At 38.6% G+C, this 21,370-nt stretch overlaps 1 protein-coding gene across 6 annotated transcripts in view; it reads left to right on the forward strand.

Moving 5' to 3' along the window:
- The window catches only part of TRPM7 (transient receptor potential cation channel subfamily M member 7), a 95,886-nt gene that overhangs the window by 21,907 nt on the left and 52,609 nt on the right, over positions 1 to 21,370 (forward strand). For all 6 annotated transcript variants that reach the window (XM_061595872.1, XM_061595873.1, XM_061595876.1 and 3 more), the window contains exons 2-8: positions 10,153 to 10,232; positions 14,414 to 14,452; positions 15,048 to 15,246; positions 16,537 to 16,750; positions 17,596 to 17,720; positions 18,268 to 18,439; positions 21,064 to 21,238. In XM_061595872.1, coding sequence (XP_061451856.1) covers positions 10,153 to 10,232; positions 14,414 to 14,452; positions 15,048 to 15,246; positions 16,537 to 16,750; positions 17,596 to 17,720; positions 18,268 to 18,439; positions 21,064 to 21,238 — 1,004 coding nt within the window. The remainder of the gene's footprint in view (positions 1 to 10,152; positions 10,233 to 14,413; positions 14,453 to 15,047; positions 15,247 to 16,536; positions 16,751 to 17,595; positions 17,721 to 18,267; positions 18,440 to 21,063; positions 21,239 to 21,370) is intronic.

Raw genomic sequence — 21,370 nt, forward strand, 5'->3', positions numbered from 1 at the left:
TTCAACATGTTTGCACAAGAAGCAGGAAAGTTGGCATTGTTGCATAAGCAGTAGCTCAGGCTGAACAGCACAGATCAGTATCCAAGTAGGTTAGCACTGCACAATATTTCCGCCAGCCCAAGCTGCCTATTAGATTTGGCTGCTTTGCTGTGTTAAGAATGGGGCTTCCATTAGAGGAATGTCTGTTGTTCCAAAGGGCTGCCGCAATTGGAACACATCCAGTCCTTTTGTTAGGACAACCAAAATGTCTCCATAGCAGTTCTCCATACCTGTTCTGAGAGTTGCTGCTTTAATGACATCAAGAAAGCTATGTAGAATATATTCTGACATTTTAGATCAATAATTAAGGGATCTTGTAGGTGGAGACCTAGCATTATAACATAATTTTACTACCAAAATAGATGATCTGCGTCTACCGGTTTTTCTTAGAGTTTATAGCAGTCTGTGGATGCTCTCCACTGTAGCCAGAATAACATAGAAGTTCTAGTTTTAATAGCAGGTTAATTAGGCTTAGGGGTGCTGATTCTGTGTTATTAGATTCATAGTGAAACTCATAGACTGGCTCTTAGATATATTCAAGATTAAGCCTCAAAAAGCAGTGTATAAGTGTTTGTGGTTACTTTTAAATAAGTCACAATAAGAGATAATGGGCTTCTGAGCAATAATAAGATTCCTCTAAATAGCAAGCCTGATAAAGAGGGACTTCCTTATTTAGATTATGAATTATAGACGTTTGTGCACAGTACACCTTTGGATATTGAGGGCCAGTGTTCAACTTCTCATGTTTTGAAAATCCAGGTGTTTTGTTTAGCTGGCCTATCAGAAAGGCTCATAGCACATAACAGGATTTTAAAAGAATGGAAATAAATATACACTAAGCTAGCTGCAAGCTAGTCCAACAGGAGAGTGTAAATCAGTATTGGTTCTTAAAGGTGTTTGGGTTTAATAGCAATTCTCCAGATTAATGGTCAAACTACTTTTAATGCATAGTTTGCAACTATATCAGGGATAACGGTGAAACTCTCTCCCCTTCCCATTTTCATTGGGTAGGAAAGATAGGTTTAACGTTTCCATCCCCACCTGTGATCCTGATGACCCCCCCCACACACACACACACACTTCAAACTGCAGTTAGCCTTAGAGAAAAATTCTAACTGGCAACATTGGTAGTTTTTTTTGTTAAGCCTAATTGCAGTGAGGCAGGATAACTTTGATAAGGATTGTTACTTTAGAAGGAACCTCCCAGCTCCTCATGCTACAGTCCTGATGAAAATTGGGGAGGGGGGGCTGCCCTAGTATTTGATTTCTTAAATATCCCCTGACATAGTTGCAAAGTATGGATTAAGTCACATCTAGTTTGATCCTGAGAGAGTTTCAAAACAAAGAGTGCATTAGTTTGTGTCCATCTTCTGTGTATGCCATCCAGGAGATTATCGCCAATTTTTTAAAAAAAACTTTCAGCTGATCTAGAAAATCACAGTAGATTAGATCACTGTAAGAAATGATAGCTTCTTATGCCTTAAAATGATCTGTTTTTTAAAAAAGAAGCATAGCTGTTCATATAAACCATTCAGCTGTCTTAAGAACATTTATACTGTATATGGCTTAATAAAGTATGTTGAAATTAGCCTCATTCCTTTTTTTAACTTAAAGTGCTGAAACTAAATGTGCAAGACTTTTTGATGTAGTGATTAATTAAAAAAATGTGTTGAACCAGGAATAGAATCTTTATTGGTTGTTCTTGTTTTACTTGATGGGAATTTAAGGAAAAAGAATTCCAAACAAATATGGTAAGTAATCAAATGCAAACTATATTAATGCAACTAAGACTCTCTAGGAAAGTCTAATATACAGGCATACCCCGCTTTAACATTCGCAATGGGACCGGAGAGTATACTTTGAGCGAAAATAAACTTTAAGTGAAGCAATTGTCTTCACTTGTACTGCACGCAATCACCACTAGACGGCAGCGGCGTCATGCCAATAAAGTGTACGTTATTGCGAAGCGCGTAAATGTTAAGCGGGGTATGGGGATGTATGGAGCATGTACATTATAGCGAGGCGATGTTAAGTGGGGTATGCCTGTACTAATTAGCAGTTGGTTTATATACATAGAAGGGTATATACTAAACTGTAATATATATGATTTTGTACCGCTGGCAGAAAAAAAGAAACTCAAGGTAACGCTAAGAATATTGTGTCAAGTCATGCAATTACAGCTCATGCGCCCAACAACAATTCAGATAACTAAAGAAGCATAGTTATGAACTCTGATTTATTGTTCAGGAGAAGCAAGCATACCATATTAGCCATAGGGATGATATTCAACCTGACATATGGAAATTCAAAATCCATCTTTATTATGGACTCACTGAAGTATGTTCTTTTATGGTTTGTCATGATTTTCTTAACCTCCAATTCCCATCCATAAAATGGGAACAATAAAGTCATACACTGAGGAGTTGTGCTTAACAGGTTTTTACTATTTTTTTCCTTATGCAGTGGATTCTTTAAGTCAGGGTTAGGGAGAACCCACCTTTTAATAAAAATAGGACATCTATGCCCTGTGAAGGGGAAATGCACAGGCCGGAAACCCATTTCCAGTCTTACAAGATAATTGTGAGGGGGTGAGAAGAATCATCCAAACAGGTTTCCTGTGTTAAATAAAAAGCACACTGTCAGCATGCAATGCTTAAAACTGGAATATTGGACCTGTTTTGGATTATCAATTTGTTGTTTCTTTTTCACTAGGTATTTATCTAGGTTAATGGTTCTTGGGCAAGCTTGTCAGGCTTGCTGTTTCATTTAACCACAATAATGATGAGGTAGGCTGATAAAACTTTTCTTGGAGGTATTTATTTGAACAGCAAACTTATTTTTATCAGTTATTTTGTATCAGATTTTATTAAACTCTTTGATACCAAGCACACATTTTCCGTGCCCTGTCATGGTGCATATTTTGCATGGCACTTGGCAGCTTCTTGGATCTTACTGTTTGGAGAAGAGCTTTAAATATAGCTTGCTGCATGGGCCGGCTAGCTAGTACTTCTTTGTCTTGCTTAAGACTTAGTAATTATAGAAATAGGTAACTTTAAAATTGCAATGACAGCAAGGAAGCGAGACGTCTGTTGAGGTTTGTTGGAGCCTAAATGTTTAAACAACTCTAGGAAAATATATAACTTCACCTTATCCTTCCGTTATTTTCTGTATTGAAAAAGAAGTAAAACTGTTTTCAAAACATGAGCGATCCACAATACTCCTTCTAAGATTGTCTAATTAGTTTTTGCTTTTAAATAAATCTGAAATTTTCTTAGTAAACTATTTCTGAGAACTTTAATTGCCCATGGGAAGCTTGAGTGTGCAACTTTCCATGAGATTACATCCCAAATGAGATCTTCTGTGTTAAGGGATATATCAAAATATGAAGTTGATTTTATATTAGAGTTCTTTTGCCATTTAATGGCAAACTGTGACTTAGCACAAAGGACCAAATGTTCAGGTTCCTGGAAAGAAGGCCACTGCTGCTTTGCTCCTCTTCCAGTACTGCTGCTGTTACGCTGCTATAAGCTAAGCCATGGTTTGGCTGTTGTGGCTCATTATTTATCTTACTGCAGACAAACCATGAGTCCAACGTTTGTTGTCTCCAGGAAGACATTCTTTTGCTTCCTTGTTGCTCAGGCATGTTTGGTTTAGCATTACGTGCAGACCAGGTCAGTTCAGTATATAGACTACAGTTATATTTTTCTCTAGCTTTTCTACAGGCTGAATTGGAAATTTTCTATTAGATTTATGTGTCTTTCTGAGGAAATGAGGGTATCTTAAGAGCAGATGATCTACATAGTGGCTTATCTCATACAGGTTGACAGTGCTTTGTGCCAGAGAAGGTTTTCAGATATATTTTATTATTGTTGGACTTGAAGTGTTGCATATAAGCTGCTGAAAAGGAAGACTCTGATTGAAATGTGTACAGCCTGTGCATAGACTGGGGAAGGGTCATAACTCAGCAGCAGAGCGTCTGCTTTGCATACAGAAGGTACTAGGTTGAATTTCTGGCATCTGCAGGTAGGTCAGGGAGAGAACCCAGCCTGAAACCCAGGAGAGCTGCTGCCAGTCAGTGTAGACAGTACTGAACTAGAGGGAGCAATGGTCTAAGCCAGCCTTTCCCAACCGGTGTGCCTCCAGATGTTGTTGGACCACAACTCTCATCAGCCTCAGCCATTGGCAATGCTGGCTGAGGCTGATGGGAGTTGTGGTCCAACAACATCTGGAGTCACACCGGTTGGGAAAGGCTGGTCTAAGCATTCTGTGTTCCTCCGTTTATCATTTTCTTTAGTTATTTTAAGAAGGCGTGGAGAGCATATGCGTGTGTGTTGTAATTTGCATTTATTAGAAAAGTGTTGTGTAAATACATTATTGTAATATGATTTACTATTGATTTGAGCTGTTAAGTTTATTTTGAGCACCCATCTTTTTTTGCATCAGGCTGTTTGTTGTTTTTCTGATTTGAAACAAAAGCATGTGCACACTTTCCCCAGTCAGTTAGCCTTGGTTGTGGGCTACAGGATTGCAACTTCCCCTTCCCTCATCCTCTATCTGTGGTGTGAATCTTTTCTTCCTGCCAGATTTACGTTAGCACTGACTTTAACCTTTTCGTTAGCAAGGTTTAATACAAACTAGAGTTCACTATTAACCAGGGCTTGGAGCTTGTTTCAGAACGCTAGTTAATAGCAAACCATAGTTAAGAGAATGGGAGTAGGCATGCTCCCTGACATGAATTCCTCCCTCTAGTCTACGCATAACCATGGTCTGTTAATTGGTATAAAAGTTTTAAAAACAAAACCTGGATGAAATATGATGTTTCCTGAAGAGTAATTTTCCTGACAAAGGTGCTCTTTGAATCAGGGGCACAGCTCACCAGGGGAAATAGGCGTGATAAACCTAATGCATAACGCTCTCTCAGGGCATCCTCAGAGATGGTTAAGTGTGGCTATGTAGATGATATTCAGATTTAGCTGAGAATGAATTTCTTGGAGTAACATCTGGTACATTCAGGTGAAAATAACTTATAACCTCTATTGTATATTTGTGGTTTTCAGACAGGTGAAAAAAGGAAGAAAAAATGCTGTTAAGCAAACTACTTTGTATGTGTGAACTTGGTGTGCTATAATATGCACCCCAGGTGTTCAATTTATAAAATGAGATTCATTGGGCATAAGTGATGATAGAAAGATAAAGAGGGTTGTGTGTGGAATGTTTGCCTTCTAGCTATTGCTCTCAGAGCTTGTTGTACTATAAGGTGTTACAGTCAACTAGGCATAAGTCACAGCTTAGTCCCATGATCACCATGTGTTTGGTTAATAAAAGCATTTCTTTCAAGTGAGCAATTTCCTATAAACAGTGGAAATTCATGGACTTGGAGTAAATGCTTAGTGACGGTCTCAGTCATGGAGATCTGTATCTCAAAATAGCTTTTGTAGTTTACTTTGAAACAGTGCAACTGGAGCTGATACATATTGCCTTGCCATATTAAGTTTTAAATTAAGAAAAGTAATAAAATGTAACATTTGTGTTCAGGTGTTTCACATGTTAAATTTCTGTTTTAGATGTAATATACACATTTGCCTAAACTTCACTTAGGAAAAAGAGACAACTGAATTTTCATATGCATATCACTCTTCTTGGTGTGTATTCTTTTTTAAATGGGAAAATAACTTTGATATAAATGGAAATATTGCTAAAATGTTTTTGATATGTGCGTTCACATCATACTTAAGCTGCAAGTTGGTGTAGAGCTGGGGTAATTAACAGTTGTGTTTGAAATACATTTTTGTTTGAGACCACTTAGAGTTTCAAAGTGTCTATTCAGTCTGTGTCATTACTGAAGTTCAATTTTAATCCCACAGTGCATCCCTGAGCCCTTTTTCCTCTGGGTTTCTGAAAACACCCTTGGAGGTCATAATCCTATTAATTGGCTGCATTAGAAAACTGAGGGGGGCAGGAAGAGAGATTTGTGCAGTGTTACAATAGCCATATTGAAGGGGCTCTTGCATTCAGATGGACTGGTGAATACTGATGTTGTACTACACAGCAGTGCAGATTCTGGATTGCGGGGTCAAGCCTAAAATGTAAACGTACTGCCTTCTAGTCGATTCCGACTTAAGGTGACCCTATGAATAGGGTTTTCATGAGTCTGAGAGGCAATGACTGGCCCAAGGTCACCCAGTGAGCTTCATGGCTAGGTGGGGATTTGAACCCTGGTCTCCCAGGTCATAGTCCCAACACCTTAACCACTACACCACGCTGGCTCTCTACACAAATGTGGCATTCCCCCAGTTAACTCAACACTCTTCTCTCCATGGTGAGAATCAGAAAAGCACAATGCAAGTGAGGCCTGCTTCCATCTTGTCATTCATAGAGGTTTGGGTGGAAGTATTTGAGGATGGAAATTAGTGTCTCAACCCTACTTTGCATCGGGGCAAGAAAAGGAAGTCCAGACAGTGTTTTGTTTATTTTGCAGTTCATTGCCTGTGGCTTTTTTCTCTTGCAATCACAGTTTCCGTTGACGGGATCAAGGGAGCAATAATTCCCTTTTTGCACTTGGAGAAAGGACCGGTGAAGGGCAACATAGAGATAATTGATGCTGGCTGTGATCTTCTCCTTGCTTTTTTGACGATAAGCCCCACTGAAGTCAGTGCAATTTATTTCTGAGCATAGAACATAGTAAGATTTCACTGACTGTTGGAAAGAAGAGAGAAACTGCTTTGTCCAGTGTTACCTTTTTGGTTCCACTTAAGCATAATCTGGATACCTATGTTATTTCTGCTTCTGTTACTGAATTGGCCACTGTTTCCCTAGATGTATATAGTTATTCTCAGTGCTGCTATCCTGACACATCTTGAAAGCAGCATGTTACCACACTACAGTGCTTAATCTGTGCCACTAAAATTAGGCGGACTTTGTTACAGAATGGGAAAAGGGCAATAGACTTGTTATGAGTAGGTTCACCTAAATGCTTCTGGATCAAATGCCTACTCGCATTGCATGAGTCAGTTGTATTGGCCGACAGCATGGGTGGGCCCCAGCTAGCTAGCCAGTCGTGGTGAATCTTCAGTTGGTGTTCTTGGCAGCCACCTTACAACCTCATTAAGAGCCAAATACTTTCATGATTCATGAATTGTGAATATTTTCTGTTGGTTATGTAGTAAATATTGAAACACTGATCACCAAAACATAATGCTTTGGTTAAGTATGGCAGAATGTGCATATTAATTTTGATGGAATCTGAAGAATCCATTTTCTTTTATAGCAGACATTTACGTTTCTAGAACTTTTGAAAGAGGATAGAATACTTTTGAAAGAGGATAGAATACTTGCTTAGAAGGAAAACAACTCAAAACATTCACTCCATTGAAATGCAGTAATAGGATGGTACCTATAATGTGATGTTAAATTATTTTAAAGTCTGATCTCATCCTGCACTTTAGCAGCAGTGTGGTATTATAACCTGTCATCTCCAAAACCTTAAATTAAAGTAAACTGAGCAGTATAAGATTGCTTCTCAAAGGAGACTGCTAGTAGTTCACCATGGATTTCTGCAAAGAAAAAATAAGATGGACCTTGTATCTTGAGCAGGTATTTTTTTAAAAAAAATTCCAGCAAGTTTTAAATTTTTTAAATATTTCTGTTTAATACAATATAAACAATCAAGATGCTGTTACACAAAGATGTATAATTTTATAAGATATTTGTTAATTTAACTTGAAATATCTGAGAAATTATGCTCAGTAAGTTAATTCTACCATTAAGGTATCAAATTACAGAATATAAAAGATTTTCTGAACTTTAGTCTCAAGAGAAAAAATAACTAATTATTTAAAGGGCTGGTAAATATATATTCAATCCAAATGCTGATCTACCAAATGGCTCTCTTGCATTGCGTTATATTACCTCTTGCATTAAATTAATCGAAGATGACGAAGTTCACGTAATGCTTGTATTTTAGTTTGCCATTTTAAAATGCCTGTAGTCAACACCCATGTAGCAAGTTATGTAGCAAGATAGTTTGGAAAAGTCTTACTTTTTACAACAAAAAAATTATACATTTTACAAAAAAAAGTTGTATTACATAGTTAACAATATGTTGTTTTGAGAAATTAACCTCTCCCTAATATGGATCAAAATCTGAAGAATAAGGTTCCTGAATAAATCAGCAGTGCTTCCCAACAGCAAGTAGAAGCACATTGATATGGTGCACTGGAGATGTGCACATTAATCTACTCTTTGCAATTTACAAAGGGATTTTCAGCCTGTGCTAGTTTACTTTAGCCCCCATCGGGTGTAGGTTTGACATAGGTAGGCTTTCCAGAAGGAGAAAGATATTTGTGTTGAATCGGAGGACGAAGTATAGGATAAAATATAATAGTAGCCTTCTGTACACCACATGGAATTCTTTGGAGGAAAGATGTGGTAATTAACAATGTTCATGTTTCAATTAAAAATCTTTATATATCTTTCTACACATTATGGCTGAACATATTCCCTGAAATCCATGCTTTATCATAAATGACTGGTAGCAAGTACAAACATGCTCTTTTGGACATTAGTATTGCTGACTGGCTTGAAACCAGTCGTACCATGGGTTGAGTCCAAAAGTGCCTACTGCTCAGGCAGGACATGTTTTACATCTTGTGTTGGAATATTGTGTGAGAAAAGTGAAACTAAATCCAAAGAGTTTCTTCTTGTGCAGGATCTTACAGAAGCAGAATAGCGAGAACTGACTACAATATAGAACCTGCCTGTTACGGCATTGCAGAAATTCTTGAACACAAGTGTTTACAGAACAACACTATCAGCTATTTTCTTTTCTCTTACAATTCTTTGGATCAAACACCTTTTTTTAATGGTCATAAAGCTATTCATTATACACTTCCTCAGGGCAAGGCTTTGATTTTTGGGACAGCTTTTATTCACCTTGAGGTTAAGATGTTAAATTCTAATATGCAAACTTAAAAAAAAATGAAGTTCTAAACTTAGAATAAGGTACAGTGATTTAAAATGTCAGTTGGCACCCACATGTTTCCCTGCTCCAGGATTGGTGGCAACTCTAAAAAAAAAAAAAAGTTATCCTTCTTTACTAGCTATCTCATACTAGATCAGTAAGAAGTCTCTTGCTTTTTCAAATTGTCTAAAAATATAGCAGTTACTAGTATGTGCTTGGTGTCCTCTGTTTATTCCAACCAGTGAACTGCTGAACTAAAAATATTCTTTATTTGTTTTATTAGGGGAGGGTTATTTAGAGTTAATGATGCAGTCCTATATTCATTCACATAGGATATTTATGATCCCAGGCTATGGTCTGAAGGCACATAAGGCCAGCCCCCTGCTGAGTCAGGTCTGGTCAGTGCCTGGATGGGAGCCTGCCTGGGAGCTATATGTAAGCTGCCTTGGGTTTCTATCATGGAAAGAAAGGCGGAGTATAAATGTAATAAATAAATAATGTTTTGTGGAGAGTGTGACACCACGTAAGCTGTCTCTTTATTAGTATAGACAAATGTATAAATGTGGAATAATTTAGGGTTATGTTCTTCACAGTTGAACAGTTGGTTATGTGCTTCCCTGTTATGTTTGTTGCCCTTATCACTGAAAAGGTTTAATATGACATTTTGAAGTAAATGCTTTTTTCAGGAATACTATTTATTGGAAAACTATGGAATTGCATTTTTCTTTTCTAAAACAAAACCTAGCCATTTCCATTATATTTATAAAACTGCAGTATTAAGTATGGCTTGTTCGTCTTATTAAACCAGTCATCAGAATCTTGCAGCAATTTAACACTATAGGAGAGCATTAAATTTAAAAACTCTTCAACCTTGCGACTGCTTTTAAAACGTCACATGTATTGCCATAACAAATGTGAAAATGTTTTCAAATAAGAAATGAATTGGTGGAGTTCAATTTCAGCTATCCCAAAGTAACAAGACAGACCCACATAATGGACAGCATCTGTGTATATTTGAAAACATTTTTTTGGGGGGGGTAAGGGAGGGATTCAGGGAGTTGTTAATTATTTACTATTAAGTATGGGTGTTTGATCCCATGATGATAAGAACTGACATTGCTTTTGTATGACTCTGAAAATACCTTATTTTACAGTCCCAGAAATCTTGGATAGGAAATACTTTCACCAAACGGGAATGTGTCTACATTATACCAAGTTCAAAGGATCCTCACAGGTAAATTAAAAGTCATGCTGGATTTAATAACATAAATGATGCAGTGCAAGAACAAGGACTGCGCTCGGGAAGTGAATTCTCTGCCCCCTGCTCTCCAGTGCAGCCCTCTGTGCCTCCCCGAAACTTCTCCTGAAGTCTGGTGGACCCTTGGGAAAGGCTTGGTATGTGGAGCCAGGGGGCTGCCATGAAAGGGGGAAGGAACTGGGGAACATTAAATGGAGGCATCTGCAGAGGCTTTTGGGGAGGTATAGGAGCCTGCAGTGGGAAGGAGGACTGGAGGAATTGCTCTTCAGTTTGTTCTGCATTGAATACAGATTCTGGTAAAAGTTTAGCTTTTAAAGCTTTGTTAACAGTTGAACAGGAGGTAGCCTGCAATTGTTCTAGTTTGCGAAATGTGTTAAAATGTATTGGGTGGTTTTCAGTGCTAGTCCTACTCAGAATAGACCAACTGCAGTTAATAGATATTGATATGGCTAACTTAGATTCATTAATTTCAATGAGTCTACTCTGATTAGGGACTTGGCTGAATACAGCCCATTCATTGCACTCCTTGAAGCCATAAGAGCCTACAAAGGTTTTGCTATGATCAACTTGAAGCACATGGAAAATGTGCAGACACAAAGGGGATAAATTGGGAAGCTGTCAGTTGGGAAATTTTACCCATTTTATTTAGCTCAATTGTAGTACAAAATTCAGTTGTCTGCTTCTCCTGCCCCCGCATATTATTTCATATCTGTGGCTGATCTGTGCATTAAGAAGCTCTGGGGTTAAACGTAAACTTTAAAAAAATGCATTTCATCACAGTGAATTTTGATTTAGTTTCCCAAAGTGCCATTGACCGTTCTGATAGTGACTGCAGTGAGCTGTGGATTACAGCTTCAAATTACTAGAATCTAGATATTTTTATCCCAGAGTTTTATCTCAGAGCATTCTCAGTGGTGGCACCTGGCTATGGAATGGAATCCCCTTCCAAAGGGAATTGGGCTGTCATCCTCTTCACCTTCATTCAGGAAATGTATAAAGACTTTAAAAAAAATTTCAGGTGTTTTATGGATTTTTAAAGCTGCTGTTTTTAACTGCTGGCTGCAATGTGATAGTGCTGCTTTAAATTGTTTTATGTAATTTTGTTATTAACTGTTTAATATAATATGCTGCCCCAGGTTGTAAATTCAAAATAATAAATATAATAGATTATATTATTTATAAATATAAAATAAATATAAAAATTCTATAATATAAAACATATAGAATTTTTTGTTTGTAGTTGCCAGATCTCCAAGTCAACCTAGAGATGGGAACCCTCCCAGAATAGCACATCAGCTAGTCATATTCAATTTTATTCATTTATTGTATTTATGAATTGCACTTCTCCAAACAGAACTCAGTACAGTGCAACAAAATAAAAAATAGTTTAAAAATCAGTAAATAAACACACAAAAGCTAAAAATCTATAAAATATCAAAATCATTAAAACACAGTCACTTGCTGCTGCTAAGACATTAGACAATACAATATCAAAGTGTAAAGGCCTGGGTAAACAAAATGTCTCTAGCTGACATATAAATACAACAATGAGGAGAACAAATGTAACTCCAGGGGAAGAGCATTCCAGAGTCAGGGTGCTGCCACCAAGAAGAAACTGCTCGATCAAGCTTTATGAAACATGAGAAATAAATTAGTACAACTTTATCAACTGTGAACTGAACTGATAACACAAGTACTGTAAGACTTTCCAGTAAATTCAGGAGCTTTATGAAAAAAGGCATAAATTACCAATTACATATTGAAATTTTTCAGAGCTGTCTCCTTTTACCTCATCAGTTTGTGTCCACAAGGAACACAGCCACAGCTTTTCATGTTCCTGGGATCTTTGGAGAGTCCTTAAATTGAATGAATGAAATAAATGTTTAGTTACCCAAGCTTTATTGCTGGGACTAAATCTACTCCAATATATCCCAGTGGTTCACTTTGTCATCACCTAGTGAACAGTAGGTTTCTAGAGTATTATGGAGACAAGGAGCTAACAGCAGCGTCCTGCCAACTTTCAATCTTTTCTATCTAGTTTGCCTAAAAGATTAGCACACACCTGCTTTGTAGGTTGGCTAAGAGGCCCAGCAGTGACATGGGGTGAGATGAGGCAGACTAGAATTCCTCCAGATCGGAGTGCAAGTTGGAATTAACCAAAAAGTTAGTTCATTAACAAAACAGACAGAACACAAATTGCAGTCAATGAAATAAAACTGATTCTAACTCTGAATACTTGCCCAGGCTGGGATAATAGCCAGGCAGGTCATATTTCATGTGTTGAACAGCAAGAATGAGGAACATTTTTCTATTAAGGGCCACCACATGCGGGGGACGGATGGGAAGGGCTCTCTTCCTCCCACCCCCATTTGTGTTGTAAACAAAAGTGGGAAACTTTTCTTTTGAAGGTCACATTCCTTCTGGCCAATCTGTTGTTGGGGCCCATATGCCCGTGGTGGGCAAAGCCACAACCAAAAGTGGATAGAATTTGCAGCATTGCATAGCATTCTGTGTATCACCCCATAGTCTTTGCTCTCTTTCTCTCTGTTTAGTCTCCTCCCCCCCATTTCCTCTTCCTTTGTTAACGCAACTTGTAACTGATCACTTGCTGAGTGCTTTCCCTTTTTTCCCTCTTCCTTCCTTCCTCCCCCCCCTTTTCTCCCTCTGTTTCTGCTTTCTCTCACCCCATGAATCACTGCAAGCCTTTCCTAGACATGTACATGTGCAGTAGCTGAGTTAGGAATCAAAAAGTCCCTCTTCCCCCTCCTGTTGGAAAATGCAGTTTGGATGTCAGCTCAAAACTGGAGACTGTCATCCAAAAGTCTAGGTGACATATTTATAGGAGTTTGCTGCCAAAATTGGCATCATGACCTGCCTCAGGTTGTTGGGCAGGGGTGAAATAAAAGTCAACATGCAGTTTTGTCCCTCAGATAGAAGGATGTGTTGGGAGGTATGGGTGAAACTACAGTTACCAAATGAAAACAGGATGCAGTTCTGCCCCTTGAGTAGAAACGATGGAAATAAGCATGTCTGGGTAAAATTGGCACTGGTGGCATCCTAGCTTTCCATGACACAGACCCTCCATCCTTCTTTCATTTTCAACCTTGAAGTTAAGGGCCACTTCACATGTGGGGAAGAGAGCCTGGCTGGGAGTCCAGACTCTGTGCGTTCAAATTCCTGCTCGTGTCACCTGGGTGTAATGGGCCAGCTAAAGATTACCCCCACTGTGAGTGGCTCAGGGGTTACGTGCCCTGCCATTTGTGCAGCTGTGGGCAAGCTGCATAGTCCTAAGGAGCCCAGTTGCCCCCCAGCTGTCAGTTGCGGACAAGGAAGGGACTGGCTTGTACAGCTGTGGTAAGCTGAGCTGGCCCTAGCCAGCTGGGGAGGACTCGGCTCAGAGGGAGGCAATGGTCAACCCCCTGTGAATACTGCTTACCATGAAAACTCTGTTCATAGGGTAGCCATAAGTTGGGATCGACTTGAAGGCAGTCTATTTTCACATGTTACATTTTTATTAAAAGGTATATGTCCAAGGTTTTTATATACACTTAAAAATGGAAAGTGTGGACTAGCAAACACATATCCATAAATATGTATCTCCTACAGATACCTTCATTGGGGAGCTATAATTGTTTGCCGCTCCATAATGAGTCTATATTGTGTGGCAGACCTTATTTGCCTCTGGGTATTGTGTGACAGTATTGAGGGATTGATCCCAACAGTGAATTCCTGTTGTCAGTAAAATTTTGTACATTTTCTAACATCTATTCATCACACTTGTATCCTCTTATATGGTCTGTGTAACTTTACAGGGATATTTCTTATGTACAGTTGTGAGTAGTTCTTTTGCTATTACTCTATGGACCACCTTCATGCAAACAAAATTGTGTGAATAAACTATTACAGTGCTTTCCTCTTAACAGGCATATCCCAAAATGCATGACAGGGCAGTAAATAATTTGGATTGTGAATTACAGAAAGTAGCGAGAAAAATATATTAAGGATGATCTCAGTCATATTAAGACATAACTTCTTGGGTTTGATAATAATGCTGTAAGTCGCTTTGAGTGTTCAACTTGGAAAAAAGCAACTAATGAATAAGAAGAAGAAGAAGCCAGGCAAAATTCTAACTCACCTTCTTGTATTCTTAATCATAGATGCCTTCCAGGATGTCAGATTTGTCAGCAACTTGTCAGGTATGATTCTATAAAATGAAGCAGTTATGTCTTTCTTTTAAAAATGTTGTTTAGATTAAATAACATAAGTAAAACATTAGGTGATTGGTAGTTCTGTAATTTATCTAGAGGTGCTGGAAGCAAAAGACAAGTGAAAATGTAAAGAAGGTTTAATTAAAGCATGGGAGAATGTGAGTAGACTAGGGAAACTGGAGATTAGTAAAAGGTCTATCTATGCTAGTGGGAAAAAGAATGTTGACCTATAACCTGCCCTGTCATGGCATTCTAGATGTTGGGCATTCTCTGTTTTGTACATGATCATTATGAATTCTCTGTATACTTGTGCTCTGACATTTTTCTTTATGTGAACTTTAAAACTAGAACTACTAGGTAATGTCAGAATAGGATTTGAAGACAACTGGTTCAAAAATTTTGCCAAAATCATTTGAATAGGCTTGGAAAGTTAGTCTGTTTTTTTACTCATGTACACAATGCTGTTAACAAGTATTCTGGTCATAAAACAATGTACATTCGGAACTACAAGAATGAGCAGCAGCTTGTGCAGTTACCTCTTGTGTGTTTCCCCAATTCCCTGAGTTGTGATGATTATCTGCAGGTGCTGCTGTGGTCGTTTGGTCCGGCAACATGCTTGCTTTACTGCCAGTCTCGCCATGAAATATTCAGATGTGAAACTGGGTGAAAATTTTAATCAGGAGATAGAAGAATGGTCTGTAGAAAAACATACCGAGCAGAGTTCAACAGATGCTTATGGTGTCATTAACTTTCAAGGAGGCTCTCATTCCTATCGAGCTAAGGTCTGTACCAAATGCCCTAACTGGTAGTGTTTCTGGAATAATATTCAAATAACTTCCCAAATAAACGTGAAAGTGGTAGCATGTGAGAGTGAAGTCAAGTTTCCATATGACTGACTGCCTTGAAGTTTATATTTTAAACTGTGTGTCTCCCCCAGATTGAAGAAATTAGTACATTTTATCATCAAAACACCTTTTCTGTTCGGATAATCTTCAAATTTTGGGGATGAATGGGGTTGATGACTCTCTCATGCTTCATATACTGTAGTTGAAGGAAATCAGGCCCATTAAATGTATTTCTCCTCACTCTGTGTTGTTATCCCTAAAACTGATTGTGAGGAGGGTGTATAGGACCAGTTGGTGTTGGTTGTGATGGAACTCCACTCCAGCTCAGCACTTCTTTTTCCAAATGATAAGGAATTGGTCAAATTCATAATCTGGTTTTTCAGTATGTTATTGATTTGCTCTGCTAGGTTTTCTTTCAAGGTTTTCTCCTTCCCTTTTTACTGTAGAAAGAAGGAATTTTCCGGGTTAAGATATGGTTTAACTCTTGAAATGTATTGTGGGGTCAGGCACTGCTCCCTGCTGCTTCCCTGACATTGGCCTATTCCCTATATTTCCAATAACCATAGTTTTGATGTGTGATGTATCTTGGGGGTCCTTAGGGGAGTCCTTACCACTCTGGCACTCCTGGAGACCAAATTAGCTGAGCAGCTGAGTGCCCCACCTTTGTTACCCAAATTGGGCAAATTATTCTTATGATTAACCATAGTGTGTCTCAAACTAGAATAAGAGACCACAATTTGAAGAAGGTTTCTGATAATAGTTTGGGGAAACTATGGTTGCTACTAACCATAGTTTGTCTCCAGTTAGGACATTGCAACAAAATGCAGCTACTGTAAAACAGGAACTGGAGGCGAAGGGAGGAGGTAAGCTCACAGCAGGTTCCTGATGACTGTGACCTGAACTGGGCCTGTTTACCATTCTTCTCCCTATAGTGTATACATTCCATGAATATTTCCACTGGGACTTCAGCAAGCTTACCATTTTTTTTTTACTAAGTGTACTATGGATTGTCTGTGTCTGCTACATTTACAAATAGAATAAACTGTGTAACAATTAAGTCTTTCAAAAGTCATTGGCAGATATTATTCAGAATCCTGTGGCGGTTCTCTAATTCCCATTAGAAATTATCATGAATTTGGAATGTCCTGTGAAATACATATTTATCCTTACGTAATTTCCTGATTGCGTTACTAAAAAGGTTAACCCTTCCCAACTCTTTCTTGTTAGTATGTACGGCTGTCATATGACACCAAACCTGAAGCCATCCTACAGCTTATGCTTCAAGAATGGCAGATGGAACTGCCCAAGCTTGTTGTTTCTGTTCATGGAGGGATGCAGAAATTTGAGCTTCATCCACGCATCAAACAGTTGCTTGGTAAAGGCCTTATAAAAGCTGCAGTGACAACAGGAGCCTGGATTATAACTGGAGGAGTGGATACAGGTGAAGTCTTTACTCTAAATATGTTTCCCACTTCCCATGCACTTGAGGCACCTGGATAATCCTCTCAGTATGATTATTTTGATGTCAAAATGGCATCAATATGATTGCAGTTGGCAGGCCCATGGAGACAGCAGGCTTGGATTCCTCAGGTGTCATTATGGGAATAATGCATATATATCCACATTATCAGAAACTCTCTCATATTTATCTTCAGCTAAAGTGGTGCTGCTCATGCTACACTGACAGCCAATAAAACTACAGAAGGTGGTACGCATAACTGTCCTGAAAACTTGTGCCCCACCTTGAAACTGTAGGAGCTGAGAAGGTGCCCTTCAAGGTGATCTGATTCATGATTGAATTTTGGATAATCAAGCCACAATGTGACACGTTGCAACTGTCTCATAAGAAACTTATCGTTTGAAACTGCATTTAGCAGTGAAATTAAAATATTGCAAGTTCCTTAACTTGGGCATTGTTGAGGGTGTAAAATCCGCCCTTTCTTAAGAGTTGATGTTATTGAAGCACTTGTGCAGCCTGACTTCATAAATATGCGTTTTAGGTTCCAGTTCCATTGGAGATACCATTCATGTCACTGGGAATTGAAATTTAGCCGTAGTCTTTTCCACATTTTTATTTTCCATCCCTTTAGTACAGTTCTTTAATTCATATATTAAAAATCAACTAAAATGTGTTGCATTGTTCTTGAATGTCTTGTACTTTGCCTGTTAAACTGAGCATGTTTTTTTTTCTGAAGCATTGTATGAATTGAGCTATTGAACTGTGGATGTTTGCTACCAATAGACTATAAATTTAATAACATCGTGATATCCCTTGATCCTGAACAGGAGTTGCAAAGCATGTTGGTGATGCCCTCAAGGAACATGCCTCTCAATCATCTCGAAAGATTTGCACTATTGGAATAGCTCCATGGGGAGTGATTGAAAACAGAAATGACCTCGTTGGGAGAGATGTAAGTTGGTTAATTTGTTATCTTTGTGATCTCAGTTGTTTATGGGAAAAACACTTTCATAACAACATTAAGACTTTGATCAGAATTTTTCAGTTCATGAAGTCAGATTGTGAAGTAAATAAGAGGCTCTTCTTGTAAAAGGGAGATCTCCACTGTCTGAGAGCTTGCACATCCTGTATAAATTGCTAATCCCAAATCCGTGTATAGGCATGCCAGAATCCAGCTAGTCTTTAAAAACTGCTTTGTTTAAGTTTTGTTTTGTTTTTAAAAAAACGTTGAAAGTCTCAGTCTTCCAAAGGAATATTTTAGAATAAAAATCACCTTGCAAATTATATTTTGTTGCATTTTCCTTGCTGTGTGCTTACTTCATTGTGATTATAGCTTATTCCTTGTATTACAACTTATTTTCTACAGGAGTGGAGATCCACAGCTGATGGATAAATAGGTCATTCGCAGTTGGACTGTTGAAGCTTGCCAGTTTTTTAAAGAAGGTAATTCTGGTTTATGCCCATCTGAACAAAATTTTTCTGTTTTGTTCTATGTTTAGGTTGTTGCTCCATATCAAACCCTGCTGAATCCTTTGAGCAAACTAAATGTCTTGAATAATCTTCATTCCCATTTCATATTGGTGGATGACGGCACAGTTGGAAAATATGGAGCAGAAGTAAAGCTACGAAGAGAACTGGAAAAAACTATCAACCTGCAGAGGATCCATGCACGTATGTGTGGGCCATAATTTGCAAGTGATGTGGTAGAGGGTCATTTTATTCTATATTAAATGAGGGGGAAGAAACCTCAACTGGAAATGCACAGGCTTTCTGGACTTGCATTATTGGCGAAAAGAACTGAGATTGCAGGCTTAAATGATTCTCCATATTGAAAACTACCTGTCCTTAGAAAAATAGCAAGTCAGGGAGAAGTGCTGATTTTCTTTTTGCAGGGACTTGCAATATTATGGATCATTATGGGCACACACACCCTTTCTTGTTGTGCTGCCACAAGTAGTGCCATCCAGGAAAAGCTTTACTACATTTGGTTCTAATGGATGTATATGTTTTATTATTAAGAAAATTTATATCCCACCTTTCAGTGTTATCACTCTCAGGATAGCTTAAAGAAAGTAAACAATCAAAGTAAAACCTATAGTTTTTAAAAAAAGCTACAAACAGCAGAATAGTGGAAGCATACAATAGTAAGAAAATAAGTGCAACCAATATTTAGAAAGGCCTGGAGAAATAAAAAAAGGTATTTGCCTGGTGCTGAAAAGGAATAAGAACACTAGATGAGCCTCCCTGGCGAGAACATTATGAAACTGGAGGCACACAGAGAAGATGAGCTGGTGATCCTTTAGAACCCTGGGTCTTAAGGTATGATATGTTCCCTCTGTGCCGTTCCTGAACAACATGTGGCAGTAGTCCAAACTGGATATTACCAGGAAGTGCATAGTTGCCTTGACCAGAGTGGCGAATCTGTGATCTTCCAGATGTTGTTGGACTCCAACTCCCATCAGCCTCAGCCAGCTTTGACAGTGGTCAGGACTGATTGGAGTTGTAGTCCAGCAACATCCAGAAGGTTCCAGATTCTCCATCTGTGGCCTCTGCTTTTTCCATCCCAAAGTAATCACGGCTGGTGCACGAGCCTTAACTTGCGGAAGGGGCGTCATGTCACAGACACAATATCGAGATGGGGCCATGTCTAACAACACTTCCAACATATGAACTTGCTCCTTGAGGAGGAGTGCCGTCCTACTAGGAACACCGCCTCCCTAGTCCATTGCATCACCCAGTGATACCTCTGTTTAAACTTCTCTTGAGTTTGACCTCTCTAAATGGCTTTAGACACTGCAAAAAACACACAGGGAACAAGACGCACACGCAATTTGCATTTCCAGTTCTTGAGTTCTAACAACAGAAATTCCTCTCTCTTCAGGGGTAGAAGCAATTGTGGGCATGTAATCCTTGGATCTGAATGTGAAATAATGTAGGGAACCCCTGACCTTTTTATACTAATCTGGGCTGCTTCAGTCACAGAAGATTTGCTGTAAATTATCATTTCTACAAGTTGGCTTCTGGGTAACCGTGTATTTGTACATCTACTCCCAACGTATTTTGAAAAACAATGATTCTGTTTTGAGTAGGAGTTGGCAAAGAAAATTTTTATAGTGTTTCTATATTCTGCATTTCTTGTAACTATGGGCTACTTTGTTCCTGTGTAAAGTTATTACATGTTTTCAGTTTTCCTGTGTTCCATTTGTGTTTATGCTGACTGAGATGGCTACAGTTTAATTAGGTCTTCAAAACATGTAAGCCACACTTTAGACCTTGTGGTGTGATTAACTGTATTTAAAATGTGTGCTGCTCAGCATTTTAACTTGTTTGTGCAATAGAAGGAATAAGTGGAGTCTAGTATTATGTTAGGCATTCTGAGCAGAATTTACCTATACAGGTACTAAGGAAGATTAAAGTAGTTGGTGAAGATTTGTATGATAGTTAAAAAGCATTGCCCTTGTTTTTTATATTTTGTATCATTATTGCTTAACTTGCCCAAAGAGCATTCCAAATCCACTTCTTTGGGGCTGCCAGAAGCAATTACCTGAAGCATTTAGTTTCTGCAAAGTTACTACATCATGTGCCTTCAAACCATCACCTTAGGCATATGATGAACATATTTTGACGATGCATGGGCAAGGCCTGATGAATTCTTGGATACCAGAGAAGTTGCTTCAGAAGATTTCCAAATGTTTAAAGGGAGGGGCATCAGTGTTCTGTATAGCTCATTGTCCTTTCCCATGACTTGGAAGAGTTGAACAAATGTGCAAGACAATGAAAAAATCTACTTAATTTATACAGGCATACCTCGCTTTAACATTCGCAATGGGACCGGAGAGTATACTTTAAGCGAAAATAAACTTTAAGTGAAGCAATTGTCTTCACTTGTACAGCACGCAATCACCACTAGACAGGAGTGGCGTCATGCCAATAAAGTGTACGTTATTGCAAAGCGCGCAAAGGTTAAGCGGGTTATGGGGATGTATGGAGCATGTACGTTATAGCGAGGCAACGTTAAGTGAAGCGACGTTAAGCGGGGTGTGCCTGTACAGGCTGCACAACTCAGGTTTTCATTGCAGAGCTTAGCTTAGCTTTGCACGTTTTTTAAAAAAAATACAATTCTGTTTTAGGTATGCAATGCCCTGAGGGTAGCTCTGGTTCTTTATAACCATTTTTTTGAGTATGAGTCATTCTTTCATAGTTGACTTTTAAATGAACTGTGATGTGCTTATTACCAACAATGCATAATGAAAGAAATAACTGCATTTTTATTATTTTTTACTTCTCTTGTCTAGGAATTGGCCAGGGTGTCCCTGTGGTGGCACTCATATTTGAAGGTGGCCCCAATGTTATCCTCACAGTTCTGGAATACCTTCAGGAAAATCCACCTGTGCCAGTGGTGGTCTGTGAGGGGACTGGCAGAGCTGCAGACATCCTGGCTTATGTTTATAAGCAAACGGAAGAGGGAGGGTAAGCTTTTAAAAGTGTAATCAGTGTAATCATAAGAAGCAGCCTTCTTCTGAGTCAGACCATTGGTCCACCTAGTTCTGTATTGTCTTCTCTGTATTGTCTTCTCAGAGCTGCAGTAGCTGTTCAAGATCT

The sequence above is a fragment of the Rhineura floridana genome, chromosome 14 (genome assembly GCF_030035675.1).
Source record: "Rhineura floridana isolate rRhiFlo1 chromosome 14, rRhiFlo1.hap2, whole genome shotgun sequence".
Taxonomy (NCBI): domain Eukaryota; kingdom Metazoa; phylum Chordata; class Lepidosauria; order Squamata; family Rhineuridae; genus Rhineura; species Rhineura floridana.